Here is a 17,379-nt window from a genome sequence, read left to right on the forward strand (position 1 = left end):
ATTTGATTTAGTTTAGCAGAACCTTCAAGATATTTTTAAGTTGCTACTGTACCCAAGTTATTGCTAGAGAATGATAACATTTAAATTTTTCTTCTTTTAGCTCCATGTTCTTTGAAATTGTTAGTGCTCAGTATTCCTTAGCTTACTATCCTAAGTCATCTGCTTTGGGAAAGAAGAGCAGAATTCCTTACATCCTATACCCCTGACACTATATTACGTTTTTAAATCTGTATGAAAATTGCTAGTTCTTAGTAATTCATAGTTTTACAATTTCTGTTCCATTGGCAAGTTTTGCTATACAAATAAATGTATATTTTTAGGACCTTTATAGATTAATTCACTTTTGGAAACTACCATGAAAAAAGCATAAAGAAAGTGAGATTGAAAATTGAAAAGTGAAAATACTTTATACAGTAGCAACTTAGGATGTTTGACTTTAAGAGTTGAAAGCAAAATTTATTTTGGAACAAGTATGACTTGTTGGCTTCAGTCTGAATTTCCTCTGACCACCTAGGGACCTTCTTCCTATAAGCAAAGTCTTTTGTTACTGACTAAAAAGTGACCCTGGGTAATAGAAGCTTTCTTTTTTTTTCTATTAAAAAGCAGAATGAATTCAAAATGAATGTTCTATTTTTCCTACAGAGGTAAACATTTTAGATAACTCTGTAAGGACCACAGAAGGTATGGTAGCTGTATTCTATACACAACCTTACTTAGAAGTAAAACCCCAAATATCATGTTTAAATATATACATATCTCATGTACATTTTTGAGAGAGAGAGAGTGTGAGTGTGTGTGTGTGTGTGTGTGTGTGTTTAAGAATGTTTCAGTTGTAATTATCTAGGGAAAACTCCTTATTTGATAAAAACTGCTGGGAAAACTGGAAAGCAGTCTGGCAGAAATTGGGCTTAGACCAAAACTTTACACCATACATTACAACAGATACATGACATTAATATTAAAAGTCATACTATTAAATTAGAAGAGAAACAGATCATGTGCCCCTCACAGGTATGGTTGGAGATGTATTTTTTTTTATTTTTAAAATTAATTAATTTATTTTTAGTTTTCAACATTCACTTCCAGAAGATTTTGAGTTCCAGATTTTCTCCCCATCTCTCCCCTTCCCCCACACCAAGACAGTGTGTATTCTCAATATCCCTTCCTCCAATCTGCCCTCCCTTTTTTTATCCCCTTCCCCTTCTGTTTTCCTGTAGGACAGGATAAGTTTCTATAACCCATTGCCTATATATCTTATTTCCCAGTTGCATGTAAAAACAATTTTTTAACATTCATTTTTAAAACTTTGAGTTCCAAATTCTCTCCTTTCCTCCTTCGCTCCCCACCCACCCTCATTGAGAAGGCAAGCAATTCAATATAGATTATACATATGTAGTCATGCAAAGCACTTTCATAATAGTCATGTTGTGAAAGACTATATTTTCCTCCATCCTGTCCCACCCCTTGATTATTCCGTTTTCTCCTTTGTCCCTCATCAAAAGTGTTTGCTTCTGATTATCCCCTCCCCCAGTGTACCCTCCCTTCCATCATCCCCTTCTCCTCTTATCCCCTTCTCCCCTGTTTTCTTGTAGGGTAAGATAGATTTCCATACCCAGTTGAGTGTGTATATTATTCTTTCCTTAAGCCAAATCTGATGAGAGTAAGATTCGCTCATTCCTTCTTACCTCCCCCCTCTTCACCTCCATTGTAAAAGCTTTTTTTTGCCTCTTTTATATGAGATAATTTACCCCATTCTACCTCTCCCTTTCTCCTTCTCCCAGTACACCTCTTCTCTCTCACCCCTTAATTTTCTTTTTTAGATATCATCCCTTCATATTCAACTCCATCTATTATATATATATACTATCCTAATACTGAGAAAGGTTTCATGAATTACAAATATCATCTTTCTTTGTAGGAATGTAAACAGTTCAACTTAATAAGTCCTTTATGATTTCTCTTTCCTGTTTACCTTTTCATGCATCTCTTGAGTCTTGTATATCTTGCAAGTCAAATTTTCTATTCAGCTCTAGCCTTTTCATCAAGAATGCTTGAAAGTCCTCTACATCATTGAATGTCAATTTTTTTCCCCTCAGTTTTTCGGGGTAGGTGATTCTTGGTTTTAATCCTAGCTCCTTTGACCTCTGGAATATCATATTCCCAGCCCTCTGATCCCTTAATATAGAGGCTGCTAAATCTTGTGTTATCCTGATTGTGTTCCCACAATACTTGAATTATTTTTTCTGGCTGCTTGCAATATTTTCTCCTTGACCTGGGAACTCTGGAATTTGGCTGTAATGTTCCTAGAGTTTTTTTTCCCCCACTGTTTGCTCATTTTCCCAGCCATTTACTTGACTTTTTAACTCTTTGTTAAGGTAGGACTCTGCTTCCAGTGTGGAGGGTATACTATCTCAAGCTTCAGGGGTTTTGTGCTGCTGTTTTCAGAGATACTTCTAGGGACTCTTAAATTTTCAGTTCTTCCCAGGTGGTATGATCAAAGGAGAGGTGTTTACTCCTTTCCTGCCATGTGCTGTAGTCAATGAGTGATCACAAGCACTCTTTTCTGCCTTGGAACTGTGAGGAGGTTTTCCTCTCCACTGCGGCCACAAGCTTTGCCATGCCAGTGCTCCTCCTCGCCCCAGGACTGCCACCCAGGACTGTGACCTAGCTCCAAGCATTGGCAAAGCAAGAGAATCCTGCCTCGGTGCCAGCAAAGAGATCCCCGTAGTCTCCCTCCGTTTAACCATTTGATCCCCCCACTGTCTGTTGGCTGAGAGCGCTGGCTACTGAAGCAGCTGCTGCCTCTAGGGCAGAGACCAGACTGCGCTCCTTTCTCACCCAGATCCAACAGACCTTTCCTACTGACCTTCTAAGTTGTCTGTGGCATTTGTGGGTTGAGAGGTCGGGAAACCACCACAGCTGCCTCAGTCCCCTGAGGCCTTCTCCAGGTTCACTGGGGCCCGTATCTTTGCCTGCATGGCCCATGCTGAACTGTGCTCCTCTCCCAGCCTGGCACAATAGGCCTTTTCCATCAACCATCCAGGTTGTCTTGGCCTGGAAATTTGTTTAGCTCTGTCTTTTTGTGGGTTCTGCTGCTCTAGAATTTATTTAGAGTTATTTTTTTTACAGGTATTTGGAAGAGTTTGGTGGAGAGCTCAAGCAAATCATTGCTTTTAATCCACCATCTTGGCTCCGCCCTCTGGAGATGTATTCTTACCCAAACAAGAGAGAGGCAATTACAAAAGATAAAATAGAAAACTGATTACTTGAAACTGAAAATTAGTGCATCTAGGATAAGAAGGGAAGTAGTCAAATAGGAAAAAAAAAACCTTTGTAGCAGATTTCTTTAAGGGTTTGAGATATATATCTGTATAAAATCAATAAATGTATTTTATTTGATTTAGTTTAGAAAAATCTTCAGGGTAATTTTAAGCTGCTACTGTACTCAAGTTATTGCTAGAGAATGATAACATTTAAATTTTTCCCCTTTTAGCTCCTTTGAAAATTGTTAGTGCTTAGTATTCCTTAGCTTATTATCCTAAGTTGTCTGCTTTGGGAGGGAAAAGCAGAATTCCTTTTTTAAATCTGTATGAAAATTACTACTTCTCAGTAATTCATAGTTTTACAGTTTCTGTTCCATTGGCAAGTTTTGCTGTATAAATAAATAACAATTTTTAGGACCTTTATAGATTAATTCACTTTTGGAAACTATTGTGGAAGAAGCATAAGGAAAGTGATATTGAAAATTGAAAAGTGAAAATACTTTTTACAGTAGTAGCAGCTTATGATGTTTGACCTTAAGAGTTGGAAGCAAATAAATTCCCCAGTAGATAAGTGATATGAACAAATAGTTCTCAAAAGAAAAACTGCAAGTACCCACAACCACATAAAAGAATGCTCCAAGTCACTAATAATAAGAGAAATGCACATCAATATAATGCTGAAGTTTCACCTCATGCCCTACACATTGGCAAAAATGTCCCAAAAAATGGCAACAGTCAATATTGGATTGGTTGTGGAAGGATAGGCATACTAATAGATTTAAAAAAAAAAAAACAACACAACACTAATACATTGTTGATTTAGTTGTGAAAATGGTACAACCATTTTGAAAGCAATTCAGAATTATATGAGTAAAGTGACTAAAATGTTCAGGTTTTTTGAATCAGAGACTCCATTACTAGGCTTTTAGCCCAAGAATGCCATTAATAAGAAAAATCCTTCACATCCTCCAAAACATTTATAGCAATACTTTTTGTGATAGCAAGGATTAGAAACAAAGTAGAAACCCATCTGTTGGGGAATGGCTAAGCAAATTGTGATAAATCGATGTAATGGATTATTACTGTGCTGTACAAAATGATATGCATGATGAATACAGAGAAGCTTGAAACGGTCTATGTGAACTGGTGCCGAGTGAAGTAAGCAGAGCCAAGAAAACAAGATACACAGTAACTACAACACAATAAATGGCAAGAACCACTCAACAAAAAATCAAAAGTGAAGGTAGTAAAAATATAAAGATCAAATAGGACTCATATGAAGAAAGATGGAAAGACTTCCCCATCTTACCCCTTCATGGAGGTGAGATGTCCACAAGTATTCCCCACTGCACATGTTTTTGGTCTTTTTCAATGTATTATGTATTGATCAATTGTGCTAAAATTTTTCCTCTCTAAAAAATACTGCTTGTTATAATGGGATAGCTCAGGAGGTAGGAGGAGAGGAGGATACTTGGGATAACTGGTGATATAAGAAACAAAAAATACCAATAAAAACTTATTTTAAAAAATGTTTTAGTTGTGATTGTTATACTGGTAGGAAGTAATGGGACACCTGTCCTTGTGGACGGAAGATTAATTCCTTTAAAGTAAAAATATTTTTCGTTAGTTAAACATATACATTTTGATATTTTCAAAATAACTGCGATCCTATATGTTGAAATTGCTGACAATTTAACTTGACCTGTATTTGTTAAACTTTTCTAAGTGTTGGTGTCTCCCAAGTTTCAGTTTCTTTCATCTCTACCCTTATTCCTTTGTTGACCTGTCAGCTCCCATGGGTTTAATTATTATCTCTTTGCAGATAATAATTTGTAGACTCCTAGAGCTTTCCATCCAGTCTGTGTCTCATTCCTTTGCTCCAGTCCCACATCACCAGCGTGCTTATTGGATATTTCAAACTGGATTTCCCAGATACATTTCAAGCTCAGTATGTCCAACCCTGAACACATTATCTTTCCCTCCAAATGCAGCCCTCTTCCAAACTTCCCTATTTTGTTGAAGGCACAACTATCCTTTTAGTCCCCCTAGGTTTATAATTTGTGTCATTCTTGGCTCTATATTTGCTTTAGTCATTTAAACATCTCTCCTGTGTGATCCTATCTTTTTATTCACCTAGCCACTAGACCTCAGCTCTCCACTGGATTATGAAAGTGGCCTCTTGCCTCGAGTCTCTCTCCATTCCAATCCATTTTCTGCCTAGCTACAACAGTAATTTTTCTTAAGTATGCATCAGACCATGTCACTGCTCTACTCCATACACTCCAGTGGTTCCCTGTTGCTTTTAAAATATAATACAGGCCCATCTGACTTTTAAAACCTGTCACAACTTGACCCCAAATTACTTTTCCAGACTCATAGGTGACTCCTCTCTCAGGACTCTGATTCAGCCAAACTGGTTTCCTCTCTTTTCTGTGCTCTGATCCTTCCATCTTCTATCTATATGCCTTTGGAATGGAAATCTGCCATGCCTTTGGTGTACTTCCTCCTTACTGCTGCCTCATAGATTCCCAAACATCTTTCATGTTTCCCCTTCACCACCACCTTCTATGTTGACTTTTTTCCTTTCCTCCCAACTATTGTTGCCCTATCTTATTAATTGTCTTATATTTAACTACCTTATGTTTATTCTGTTTTTGTTATGTATATATTTCTATATGTGCACATTGTTTCCTCTGGTTATGATACTACCTCCCTGAGAACAGAGATTGTTTCTATGTCTTTTCATCTCTGTTACCTAGCAAAGTAACTTATTTGTCAGAGGTGCTTGATAAATTCTTTTAGATTGATTGATAGTCTAAAGTAATGATGTCTTTTGTAAATTCACAAAACAATAGAAGAACAAGGTGAATAATAATGAACGAAAGTGATAATGGAGTTGAATAAACACATGGATAAAAGAGAAACTGTTCAAGTGGAATATTAAATGGCATTGTGCTGGTGTTAACAATGGTGGCTTGATACCAAAATGTACTTGGTCTGAGAATTTGGTTTTAAAATGATTCGATAGAAATGTACTAATGATTATGGGAAATGGCAGGGTAAAGGCTTATAAAAGTAGAACTTGTAAATATATCAGTAATGGAACATTTCAGCTTTTGGGGGAAAATTTCGGTATTGTGATCCCATAAAGCCTTTTACACACACATTGAGCTTCTCTCACCACTTTCTAAACAATGAGGTCAAGTTTTTAAAAAATAGCCATCTTGCTGTGTGCATACTAGCTATCACAAGCCCGTATGTGTGTGGTTTCAGGTAAAATGCAGAATACTAGAACCACAAGATGAAAAAAAATTATAATCGAACACTAAAAATGCCAAACCAAATGCTTATAATTCACAATGACTTTTACCCTAACTCAAAGTGAATGTAACATTTGCTTCCATTTACTCAGTCTGAACTCAGAACCTATGTATGATATGGTCAGTCAACAAGCATTTGTGTTAACTGCTTACCAAGTCCTAGGGTTACAAAGAAAGGCAAAAACACAGTTCTTACACTTAAGGATGGAGTAGCTAGGTGGCACAGTGGATAGAGTGCTGCGCCTGGAGTCAGGGAGACCTAAGTTCAAATCTGACCTCAAACACTAGCTGTTTGACTCTGTGCTGCAAGTCAGTTAACCCCATTTGTCTCAGTTCACTTGTCTGCAGAACAAGCCAAAAAAGGAAATGGCAAATCACTCCAGTATCTTTGCCAAGAAAACCCCCAAATAGAGTCATGAAAACACCTAAATAGAGTGATGACTGAAATGACTGAACAATAAAATTTCTTAAACAACTTACAATTTAGGGGCAGCTAGGTGGCACAGGGGATAGAGCACTGGCCCTGCTGGCTCTGGCTTCAGAAGGACCTGAGTTTAAATCCAGCCTCAGACACATAACACTTACTAGCTGTATGACCCTGGGCAAGTCACTTAACCCCACTGCCTAGCCAAAACCCCCCTGCCAAAAAAACAAAAAAAAACTTAAAATTTAATGGGGGATACAAACATGCACATGAATGTGAACATATAAGATAGATGCAGTGTAATTGGAAGATAATCTTAGAGGAAAGGAACTGGGGAGGCCGAAATGACAGACAGAATCACCACAAGAAGTTCAAATTAAGCTGAATCTTGAGGGAAGCCATCAAAGCTGAGAGTCGTAGGTGAAAAAGGGAGAATATTCTAGTTACAAGGGACAGCCAGTACAAATATGTACTGAGGAGACATATTGTGTGTAAGGCACAGCAAGTAGACCATTGTAGCTGGATCTTATAGCATGTGAGAAGAAGCATAAGGAGACTGGAAAAGTAAGAAAGGTCCACTCTGTGAAGGGCTGTAAATGCCAAACAGAATTTTATGTTTGATCTTGGATGTCATGATAGGGAGCCACTAGAGTTTATGGATTAGGAAGATGTGGTCAAACCTGTGCTTTAGTAAATCCCTTTGGCAGCTGAATGGTGGATGGATTGGAATGGGGAGAGATTTGAGTACCTTGAATATGGTACTTGTCTTAATCTAGAATCATATTGTGTACAACCTGGCAGGTATAATTCTTAGGCAGAAATGTCAGTGTGAACATAACATAATTCAGGTAACTAACCAAATAACTCTGAGTTATGTTTATTCATGGTAGGTTAAAAAAAAAAAAAGCGTCAGTGACAAGGACCAAAAATTCGTAAGGATTAGCCCCTAACATTTTACTTCCAAATTTTACTTTGTCAGAACAAAGTACCCAGGTCTTTAAAACATAAACTGTATTCTGTTTCTTTGTTTCTGTTGAAGTGTTTTGTTTTTAGTAATTCTCAGATTTAGCATGAATTTAAAGTTTCTCCCTAGAGTTAAAATAACCTCTAAATTCTTTTATCTGAACTCATAATTAATTGCAGCATATAGTTTAAAACATAGAATTTTGAAGGTGAAAGAGTCTTCATAAAATATTCAGTACAACCTGAGGATAATATCAAATTATATAAACACTGGACAAATCAGCATTTCCATACTTTGTTTTATTAAGATGGTATCCAGTGGCCAAAGCATATAACATCTGCCAATGCCATATGTCAAGTCTCTCTTGTGTCTACCTTCTTTCATGTAATGTGATCTGTGATTATTTTTTTTGTCACAAAGATTCTAGTAATTCCTTGATCATTTTGAAGCTTGATAGCTTTCAATGTACCCAAAATAACAAGACATTATAAATTAACATTGTGACTCTGTACTGGTCATTAGAATCATAGGATTTTAAATCTAGAATTCAGTTCAATATTAATTGCTTACTTACAATTTGCAAGGCATTGCTTTAGGGGCCCAGATTAAAAAGATAATAGTCCCTTCACATAAGAAGTTTAAGTTGGTGTTGGGAGGTGTGGTGGATGGTGTGAGGAATTGTCATAAAACCATAAATTTTAAACATGATAGGAGCTATGGGGGTTATCTAGTCCATTATCCTCATTTTACAGAGAAATGAAGTAGCTTAAACCAAAGTCATACAAGTGGTAAAGAGCAGAACTAGGATTGGAATTCAGGTATTCTAACTCCAGATTCAGCACACCATGTTACCTGAGGATGAGTCCAGAGATGATAGGTAAACAGTACAAAAGGGATACACACACACACACACACACACACACGCAACGTGTTATGAGAAATCTGAAGAGGGAGAGATATCTTTCACTTTGGAAGTAAGGGGTGGGGGGAAACTGATGGAAAAGGCCCTGTAACAGTGGCGATAACTATATTGAACCTTGAAGAAAGACAGGAACTCCCACAAACACAACAATACATTTTAGAGAAGGAGAGCTTCATTCTAAGCTTAGGGGTTCAAAAGAGGAGGCCAGTTTGGCCAGAATGTAAAATAGTAAGGAATTTTAAAGGTCATGTAATCCAACAGCAACATTTGATGTATGCGGTAATTGAGGTCCTGTTTAAATCCATGTGAGTGGACATGTGTATCCAAAAAGAGTAAAGTAAAGGGTACTATATATGTGTTTCCCAGCAATATAGCAATCCCTTCATGGAAATACCATAAGATGCAGCATGAACTCCCCACCTATCACATATTTGAGTCCTTGAATAATTATTAATAGCATGCTAGGTGTTGAAAAAGATATAAGTGAAAATTTTAAGTGTAGAGAAAAGAGAGATAAAGATGGACTATAGTAGTCAGAAATTACTTCATTGAAGGTATTGAGAATTGAAATGGGAATTGAAGGATGGGTAAAGATAATAGTAATAATATGTATTCTTTTTTAAAATAGTACTTTATTTTTTTACAACTACATGTAAAGACAATTTTAACATTCATTAAAAAAAAATTTTGAGTTCCAAATTTTCTCCCTCCCTTCTCCCCTTCCTAAGATGGTAAGGAATTTGATGTAGGTTATATATCAGTCATGTGAAACATATTTCCAGATTAGTCATGTGGTGAAAGAAGAAACAGAACAAAAGGAAAAAACCATACACAAAAAACCAAAGTGAAAATAGTATGCTTTGCTCTGCATTCAGACTCCATCACTTCTTTCTCTGGATGCGGATAGAATTTTCCATCTTGAGTCTTGGGATTGTCCTGGATCATTGTATTGCTGAGAAGAGCTAAGTTAATCATAGTTGATCATTGTACAATGTTGCTGTTACTGTGGACAATGTTCTCCTGGTTCTGCTCCCTTCACTTTGCATCAGTTCATATAAGTCTTTCCAGGTTTTTCTGAAATCTGCCTGCTTATTTCTTAGAGCACAATGCATTCCATTACATTCATATACCACAGCTTGTTTGGCCATTCCCCTTTTGATGGGCAGTCCCTCAGTTTCTAATTCATTGCCACCACAAAAAGAGCTGCTATAAATATTTTTGTACACATAAATTTATATGGTATTCTAAGGTACACAAAGCTCCTTAAATTATTTCATATGAGCTTCACATGAATCCTTCTAAGTAAATAGTTGCAGGTGTATACGTGTGTGTGTGTGTATGTGTGTGTGTGTGTGTGTGTGTCTTCATTGTAGAGAAGGTTTAAGTGAGACTCTGTTTAAGTGACTGGCCCATGATCTCAAAACTAGTAAGTGAAAGGGAGTTTAAACCTACCAAAGTTTTTAGTGGAGGACATGGGAAGAATGTTATTTCCATTGAAAGAATCACATCTGTGAGACAGAGGCCTAATGTGAAGTCAGCTTGGGAGCGCACATGCAGCTCACAAGTGGGAGCCCCTTAGAGACAGATCAGTTGCTATCCCAGTAAGCCGTCTGGATTAGGTGAGGTGCTTCTCTTGGACACCTTTTCCTCTAGAAAGACTATAAAAAAGATTAGGATGGTGGTGGTGGGGTAACTAAGAATTTTGTTCTCTTGGTCAAAAGCCTTGCCGTGCACCTCAAAAATGAGGTTCCTTCGACTAGGGTATGGAGTTGCTATAGCTTCAGATCCTTTATGTCCTTTCTAGTTTTGTAGATTTGAAAACAGATTTTTGTTGCTATCTTTAGTTTTTATTTTGCCTATATTTCTTCCTGTTTGAGGCAGCTAGATAGTGCAGTAGATGGAATGCCAGGCTTGTAATCAGGAAGACCTGAGTTCAAGTCCCGCCTCAGACACCGACTAGCTGTGTGATCCTGGGCAAGTCACTTAACCTCTCTTTGCTTCAGTTTCCTCAACTGTAAAGTGGGGATAATAATAGCACCTACCTTCAAGAGTTGTTGTGAGGATCAAATGAGATCAAATGAGAACAAATTACGGAATTGACAACTATGAGAAATGCAATGGCTCTTATGAGAAAGCATACCAGAATTTCTGAGATGTTACAGTAGTAGTCTTTATAGGAAAAATTACATCCTCTATGTATACATGAATAAAATGCAGAAAGAACTGATTTCTTAAACTAAAAATTGAGAATCCAACAAATCTAGATGTACAAAAGAAGAAATCTTGAAAATTTGTAATGTGGATAAATTGGAAACCAAAAAGAATAGAGAACTATTAGATGGAACTGAAAGATGATTGCCTCAATTAAACATTTCATCAATCTGATTAAAAAGAATAGAAAGGAAAATCAAATGAAGAAGATAATAAATAAACAAGATTAAAGCACAGCAAACCCACAAGAAAGAAAAATCATGATCACAACCTATTATACACAATTAAATGCCAACAAAACTGGGAACTGAGAAGAAATAATGTGATTATCTGCAAGATTGTAGACTATCCGTAATAACTGAATGTATTCAGTCTTCAAAAAGTGATTTGAACTAGCTGTAAAGAACTATCTGAGGAACAAAAAAGCACTTTCAATTCTTATTTCTGTAGTGAGCATGATTAGAATCAATAGTGGAGACAATCACCACCATTTTTCACTCTTAGCCTTTATCTTATTGGAACATGATTACAGATATTAGTTAATGGTTTTAAATATATTCTATTTACCACTCTGTTTATATCTCCATGCCTGTACTTTGTAGGATTTTTTTGTATGTTGTCAATTTTTTGTCTATCTAGTGGGATAATCATGGAGTCTTAGAACCTGTTTTTAATATGATTATATTTTTTTCCTGATATAAATGTAACTTGGTTGTAATGAATGATTTCTTAGATGAATTGCTGTAGTCTGTCAAGATTTATTGGAAAAATTTGGAATTGATATTTAAGTGTGTGTGTGTCTGCGTGTGTCTGTGTGTGTTTCCAGTGATATAGGCAGCTAGATGGCACAGTGAATAGAGTGATAGATTTGGTAGTTCCTTTACAGCCATGTTGGTTTCCTTTTTTGAAATTGGGTTAAGAGTTCGATTTTGATGTTCTCTTGGTTTGGGTACTTGGTATTTTTGTAGGTAATTCTCCTAGATTTTCCATTTGGTTCACATATAACTGTATAGTAGGTTCTGATCCTTTTTATAACAAAGTGTTTATTAATTTTGTTGGTCTGCTAAGAACCAACTTTTACTTCTTTTTGTTATATTATGGTAATAATAGCTAGATTTTAATGTTTGCGAAGTTGTTTTCATGTATTTTGTCATTCCGTCCTCAGAATATCCCTGTAAGGGAGGTGTTATTATCATCCCTAATTTACAGGTGAAGAAACGGAAACCCAGGTAACTTGCTAAGTGTCACACGTCTAGTGTCAGAGACAGGATTTGAATTGAGGTCTTCCTTACTCCAAGAATGTTATTTTCTTCGCTATGCTACCTAGCTGCCTATAATATTTTCTTTTCCAAATTGCGTTTTAATTTCCAAGATTTGCTTTTTGTCCCAATGTGAGCTTTATTTCTTTTCTATTTTTAAATGCATAGATTCCATTCATTAATCTTTTTCTTTTTAAAAAAATGCTGTTTTGCCATATTTTGCTTTTAATAGCACTTACGTTTCTTAGTGTATTCTTCACTGCTCTCTATCTTGGTATAAAACAGTTAAAAAAAGGAGCAGAGATGGGGGGAAGTTGGATTGGAAAAACAGTCCTGCAAAATTAACCAGCATTTTTTAAAGGTCTGATATAGTGTCTCATACCCATCATGTTTCACCTTTGCAAAGAAATGGAAGGGTCGGGTGTGTGTGTGTGTGTGCATCTGCATAATGTATGTGTGGATATGTATACACACATGCACATACATATGTGTGTATATATATTTTATATGTTTGTTATATATATTGTATGTGGGCTAAGCTTGGTCATTTTAATTTCCCAGTATTTGTTTTTTGTTTTGTTGTTTTTTCCAACTATATTGTCGTCACTGTACATATTGTTTTCTTAGTTCTGCTTATTTTATTTTGTATCCTATATATCTTCCCATAAATCTTTTTATCATTTTCATAATTTCTTATTGCTCATTAAAGTTGCACTATTTTCAATACTGGTTTAGCCATTCCATAATTGATGGGCTTTACTCCAAAATATACTGTTTAATAGCAAGGTTTGCTGAACAGGTAGTATGAATTCACAAATAGCAAGTTTTGCTAAACAGATAGTATGAATTCATGATTTCTCCTGCTAGCTTATAGATAGAAATCAATTCGTGGGTATCAGGAATACTTGGAAGTTTTAAGACTAGTGCTGTCATTGATACATAATTGTTATATAGTTAATAAATCTGGTAGGTTCCTTTTTATTAGGAGAATTTGTTGTTGTTAAGTTATTTCTGCCTCTTCACATCGGGTTTTCTTAGCAAAGAAACTGGAGTCTGTTGCCATTTCCTTCTCCATTGGATTAAACCAACAGAGATTAAATGACTTGCTGAGGGCCACACAACTAGTGAGTGTCTGAGTTAGGTTTTGGACTCAGGTCTTCCTGACTTCAGGCCCAGTGCTTTATCCACTGAACCGACCAACTGCCTCATAGTATACCAGTGTTGGGGGGATAATATATTTGAATACATTTTTATATGTTTCAATTCTTGCATAATTTTTTTGTTGCAAATTATTCTTCTAACAAGGTAGAATTTATATAATCAGAATTCAGAGTATTTCAAAGTGCTCCCATTATTTATGATGCTTTTTTAACACTTATTTTAATCTTTTATTCCTAGCAGCTCCTTTAAAAGAAAATGCAGTGAAGTGAAATATATAGGCAATTTAAGGATAGTAACATTTTGGGAGCATAGAAGATGTGAAAATAGATTTCAAAATAGCAATATCTGTCAATAGGGTTTAAAAGGTTTATTTTAAAAATTAAGTTAGATTTTACATTTAACTTAGATCCTTGATGGCTTAGCTTATCAAATCTTTCTATTTTCATTTTATTGTGTCTTTTGTATTATAACTCATTTTCATATAGATAAAGTTTAGCCTCTACTATTTTGGTTTTAAAAAAAAGGAAAGAAAAACAAATATAGCCCATCACATGCTGGTAAAGCCATCATGATTTCAATTTTTTTCCCTTACTGTGCTTATGTTTTTCATTGCCAGAAAGTATTAGGATTTTCTTGTACCCAGAACCATCTTGTCAGTAAAGAAGTGATGTTGAGTGTGTGTGTGTGTATGTTTTTTGTTTTTTGTTTTTTTTGTGGTGGGGCAATTGGGGTTAAGTGACTTGCCCAGGGTCACACAGCTAATAAGTGTTTTATGTCTGAGGCCGGATTTGAACTCAGCTACTCCTGACTCCAGGGCTGCTGCTCTATCCACTGCTTCACCTAGCTGCCCTTTGTATGTATTTTTTAAAAATTATTTTTAAACTCTGAGTACAGTTGAAGCCTATCTAACTTGAAAAGGCATGTTTACCAATTAAATACAAGAAGTGTGAAGCAAAAATGTTATTTACATGGACACTACACAAGATTCTCTTTGAATTTCTACAAATGAAGGTTAATAGCAAATAATTAACAGAAAATGTTTAAAAACACAGGTGAAACGTGATATTTAAGTCATCATATATTTGTTAGTTTTTTCTGCTAAAATTTGAAAGGATTTTGTGTAATTGACCTGCAAAGAATGAGGATATGCTCATTTAAATATTTAATATATAATTATTATGTATATACTATATAATTAAATAATATTTATTATGAAATAAATAAAATTGATATATAATATTATATAATTAAAATATATTTCAAATTTCTTGAATAATGAAAAGTTTACTCTTTGAGTTTTAAATTTTGTTTACTTTTAAAAATAAATAATTATTGAAAAATATAAAATATGTATATGTTTTACATGTTAGTGTGTGGTGTTCTTAAATCTCAGTTATTCTTATATCTTATTACTCCAGGAAAATATATTTCAAATTTTTAAAGTCAAGAAAAATAAAAGTAAATGAAAAATAATTTAGCCAAATTATTGCTTCTTTATGGAAAATTAGTATCCAGATGATCAGTACTACAATTTAAAAAATAACAGTTTTAATGAGAACTTCTATTGCATACTAAGTCCAGTCAAAATATGTACACTGGGTTTATTATTTCACTTTATAAATAATAATTAATAGGTTTAAGATATCAGTTTTAGATATTTATAATTTGTATTTTCCAAAGCTTTGTAAGATGTTGTGGATACTTGAAACAAAATGCTAGAAATATGGACCTTAGTAATTAAAAAAAAATTCGTAGGCATTAGTTTTTCTGTGGGTTAATGTCCTGAACATTTTTTCCATCTGATTTCATGTTCTTAGCACTCTACCAGGATTTGGAGATAAATTACATGTTCACATTTGCCATGATGTTTTTCTGTGAAGGCATTTCTTTTGTTCAAAACATTAAACTAGTTTGTGTGAAAAGATTTAATTGTGTTGTGTCATTTGCTAACAAACTTATTTCTCTAATGATTTTATAGATTCATGAAAAGTTACACTACTATGAGAAACAGAATCCTGCGCCCATCCTCCATGGTGCAGCAGCTTTGGCAAATGATGTAAGTGCTCCTCGCTGAGATCACTGGTACTAAGTCTCCCAAAAAACTGTCTGTTAGCAGAGACAGTTTAAGTTAGCATCTTAGTGCAAACATATGAGTGTAATCCTCAGAGCTGAAATCATAGGAATCTACAAATGTTTCCAAAGGTCCTGTCGTCTCTGAGCATGTTGCTGATATTACTTTGATTTTTATTCACTTTTCTGTTTAAAAACATGGTTCCTAGATACCTTCTTGTTCTCTTTTGGTAACTACGTAATATAACATAAGGTTGGAACTCTATAGGGAAAAAGAAACTATCAACTGTCAGTATTTTGAGAAAGTTGAAACTGTCAACTATTAGTATTTTGAGAAAGTCACAGACAAGAGGAATGCTTTAGAAAATTAAAGACAAATGAGATTGCCATATTGCTGACAGAGCAAGAAAAATGATGGCTAATACTACAGAAATGAAGCATATAAAATAAAAAAGATTACCCATTATAAAGCACAGTAATGATTTATGGATATTATAGCTTTACAAATTTCCTTCATGACCAAAAACTAAAGTGGTAGGCATTGATGGAATAGTTAATTTCCTGTTACTATAACTGCTCTTTAAAAAGGGGCTGGGGAAGATCTGATGTACTATTTCTTTTCCTTCCTCAGGGATTTAGATAAATTCTGTACACACCTGAGTGAGTTATGAATGATGCTAAGCTAAGGCAGATAGAGAAATACTTTTGGCAAAATGTAAGCTACTTGAGGGTAGGGAATGTTTCACCTTTTGTTCTATCCTCAGAGCTTAGTGCAGTCCTTGAGATAGTAGATGCATAATAAATGCTTGTTAGCTTACTTAATTAATTGAATAAAATTTGGCTTGCTATTATTGGTCAAAATTTTTTTATTAGGAAAAGTCAACATGTAATTGAACTCAGTTGAAACATACGTTAGAGAAAAACATTTAGGATATTTGAGTAGGTTCATAAATTTTAGGTAGTATCACAGGAAATAAATTATACATCTAAAGCATCAGTAATTGTATTTGGAATCCATATAAATGATGGTTAAAACTTCTACCATGAAATCTTATAGTGTTGCAGAAAAAAAAAGCCTTTTTGAAATAATTGTGAATAAGATTAAAATGAATTAAAGATGTTGCAGCCCATCACCTTGTACCTTTCTAAAACAGTACTCTAGACATGATCTTATAAAGGTAATCAAAATGTTTAAATTTCCATGTTTGATATATTTTGGAAACATTGTTTATTTTCTAATACAATTAGAAACTTTAGGCGTCTTATGGCTATTGTATTACTGGCTCAATATGAAACCTATCTTAAAAGCCATTTTAATATACAATAGACTCCAAAACTTGAGGTAAAATAGAGTGCTGGGTAATTAATTATCAACAAAAATCTACCAAAATATTGTGAAATTAATTCATCAGTAAGCATTTACTAACTCCTTAGAGTCTATGGATGTACTTGGTGTTGGGAGTTACAAAATTAAATAAGTCCCTGCACTTACACTTTAAAGTTTTTGGTGGAATAAGACATTAATACTATAATTCATTATACATGATACTGCTATGTGAGGTTTGAGGGTGAGGGATTTTACTTACGGGAAGTCATAAAAGGTTTTATACAGGAGGACACAAATGAGTTGCTAAAGAGAGGAAAAGAGTATTCTAGAATGTGAGGGAAGTACAAAGAGTTGATGTTTAGAGGATTATCTATTTTTGTTGGAACAGTAGTATTGTACGGAAAGGAGTAACGTAAGATAAAACTGGAAAGATCTGGAGGGCAGAAGTATGATTAAAA

The 17,379-nt window shown here is 34.9% G+C and overlaps 1 protein-coding gene across 3 annotated transcripts in view; it reads left to right on the top strand.

Moving 5' to 3' along the window:
- MPP7 (membrane palmitoylated protein 7) overlaps positions 1 to 17,379 on the top strand; it is a 256,221-nt gene that overhangs the window by 116,576 nt on the left and 122,266 nt on the right. For all 3 annotated transcript variants that reach the window (XM_027841614.1, XM_027841613.1, XM_027841612.1), the window contains exon 4: positions 15,503 to 15,580. In XM_027841614.1, the coding sequence (XP_027697415.1) occupies positions 15,503 to 15,580 (78 nt within the window). The remainder of the gene's footprint in view (positions 1 to 15,502; positions 15,581 to 17,379) is intronic.

Source organism: Vombatus ursinus, unplaced genomic scaffold (genome assembly GCF_900497805.2).
Source record: "Vombatus ursinus unplaced genomic scaffold, bare-nosed wombat genome assembly UNPS02014861.1, whole genome shotgun sequence".
Lineage (NCBI taxonomy): Eukaryota > Metazoa > Chordata > Mammalia > Diprotodontia > Vombatidae > Vombatus > Vombatus ursinus.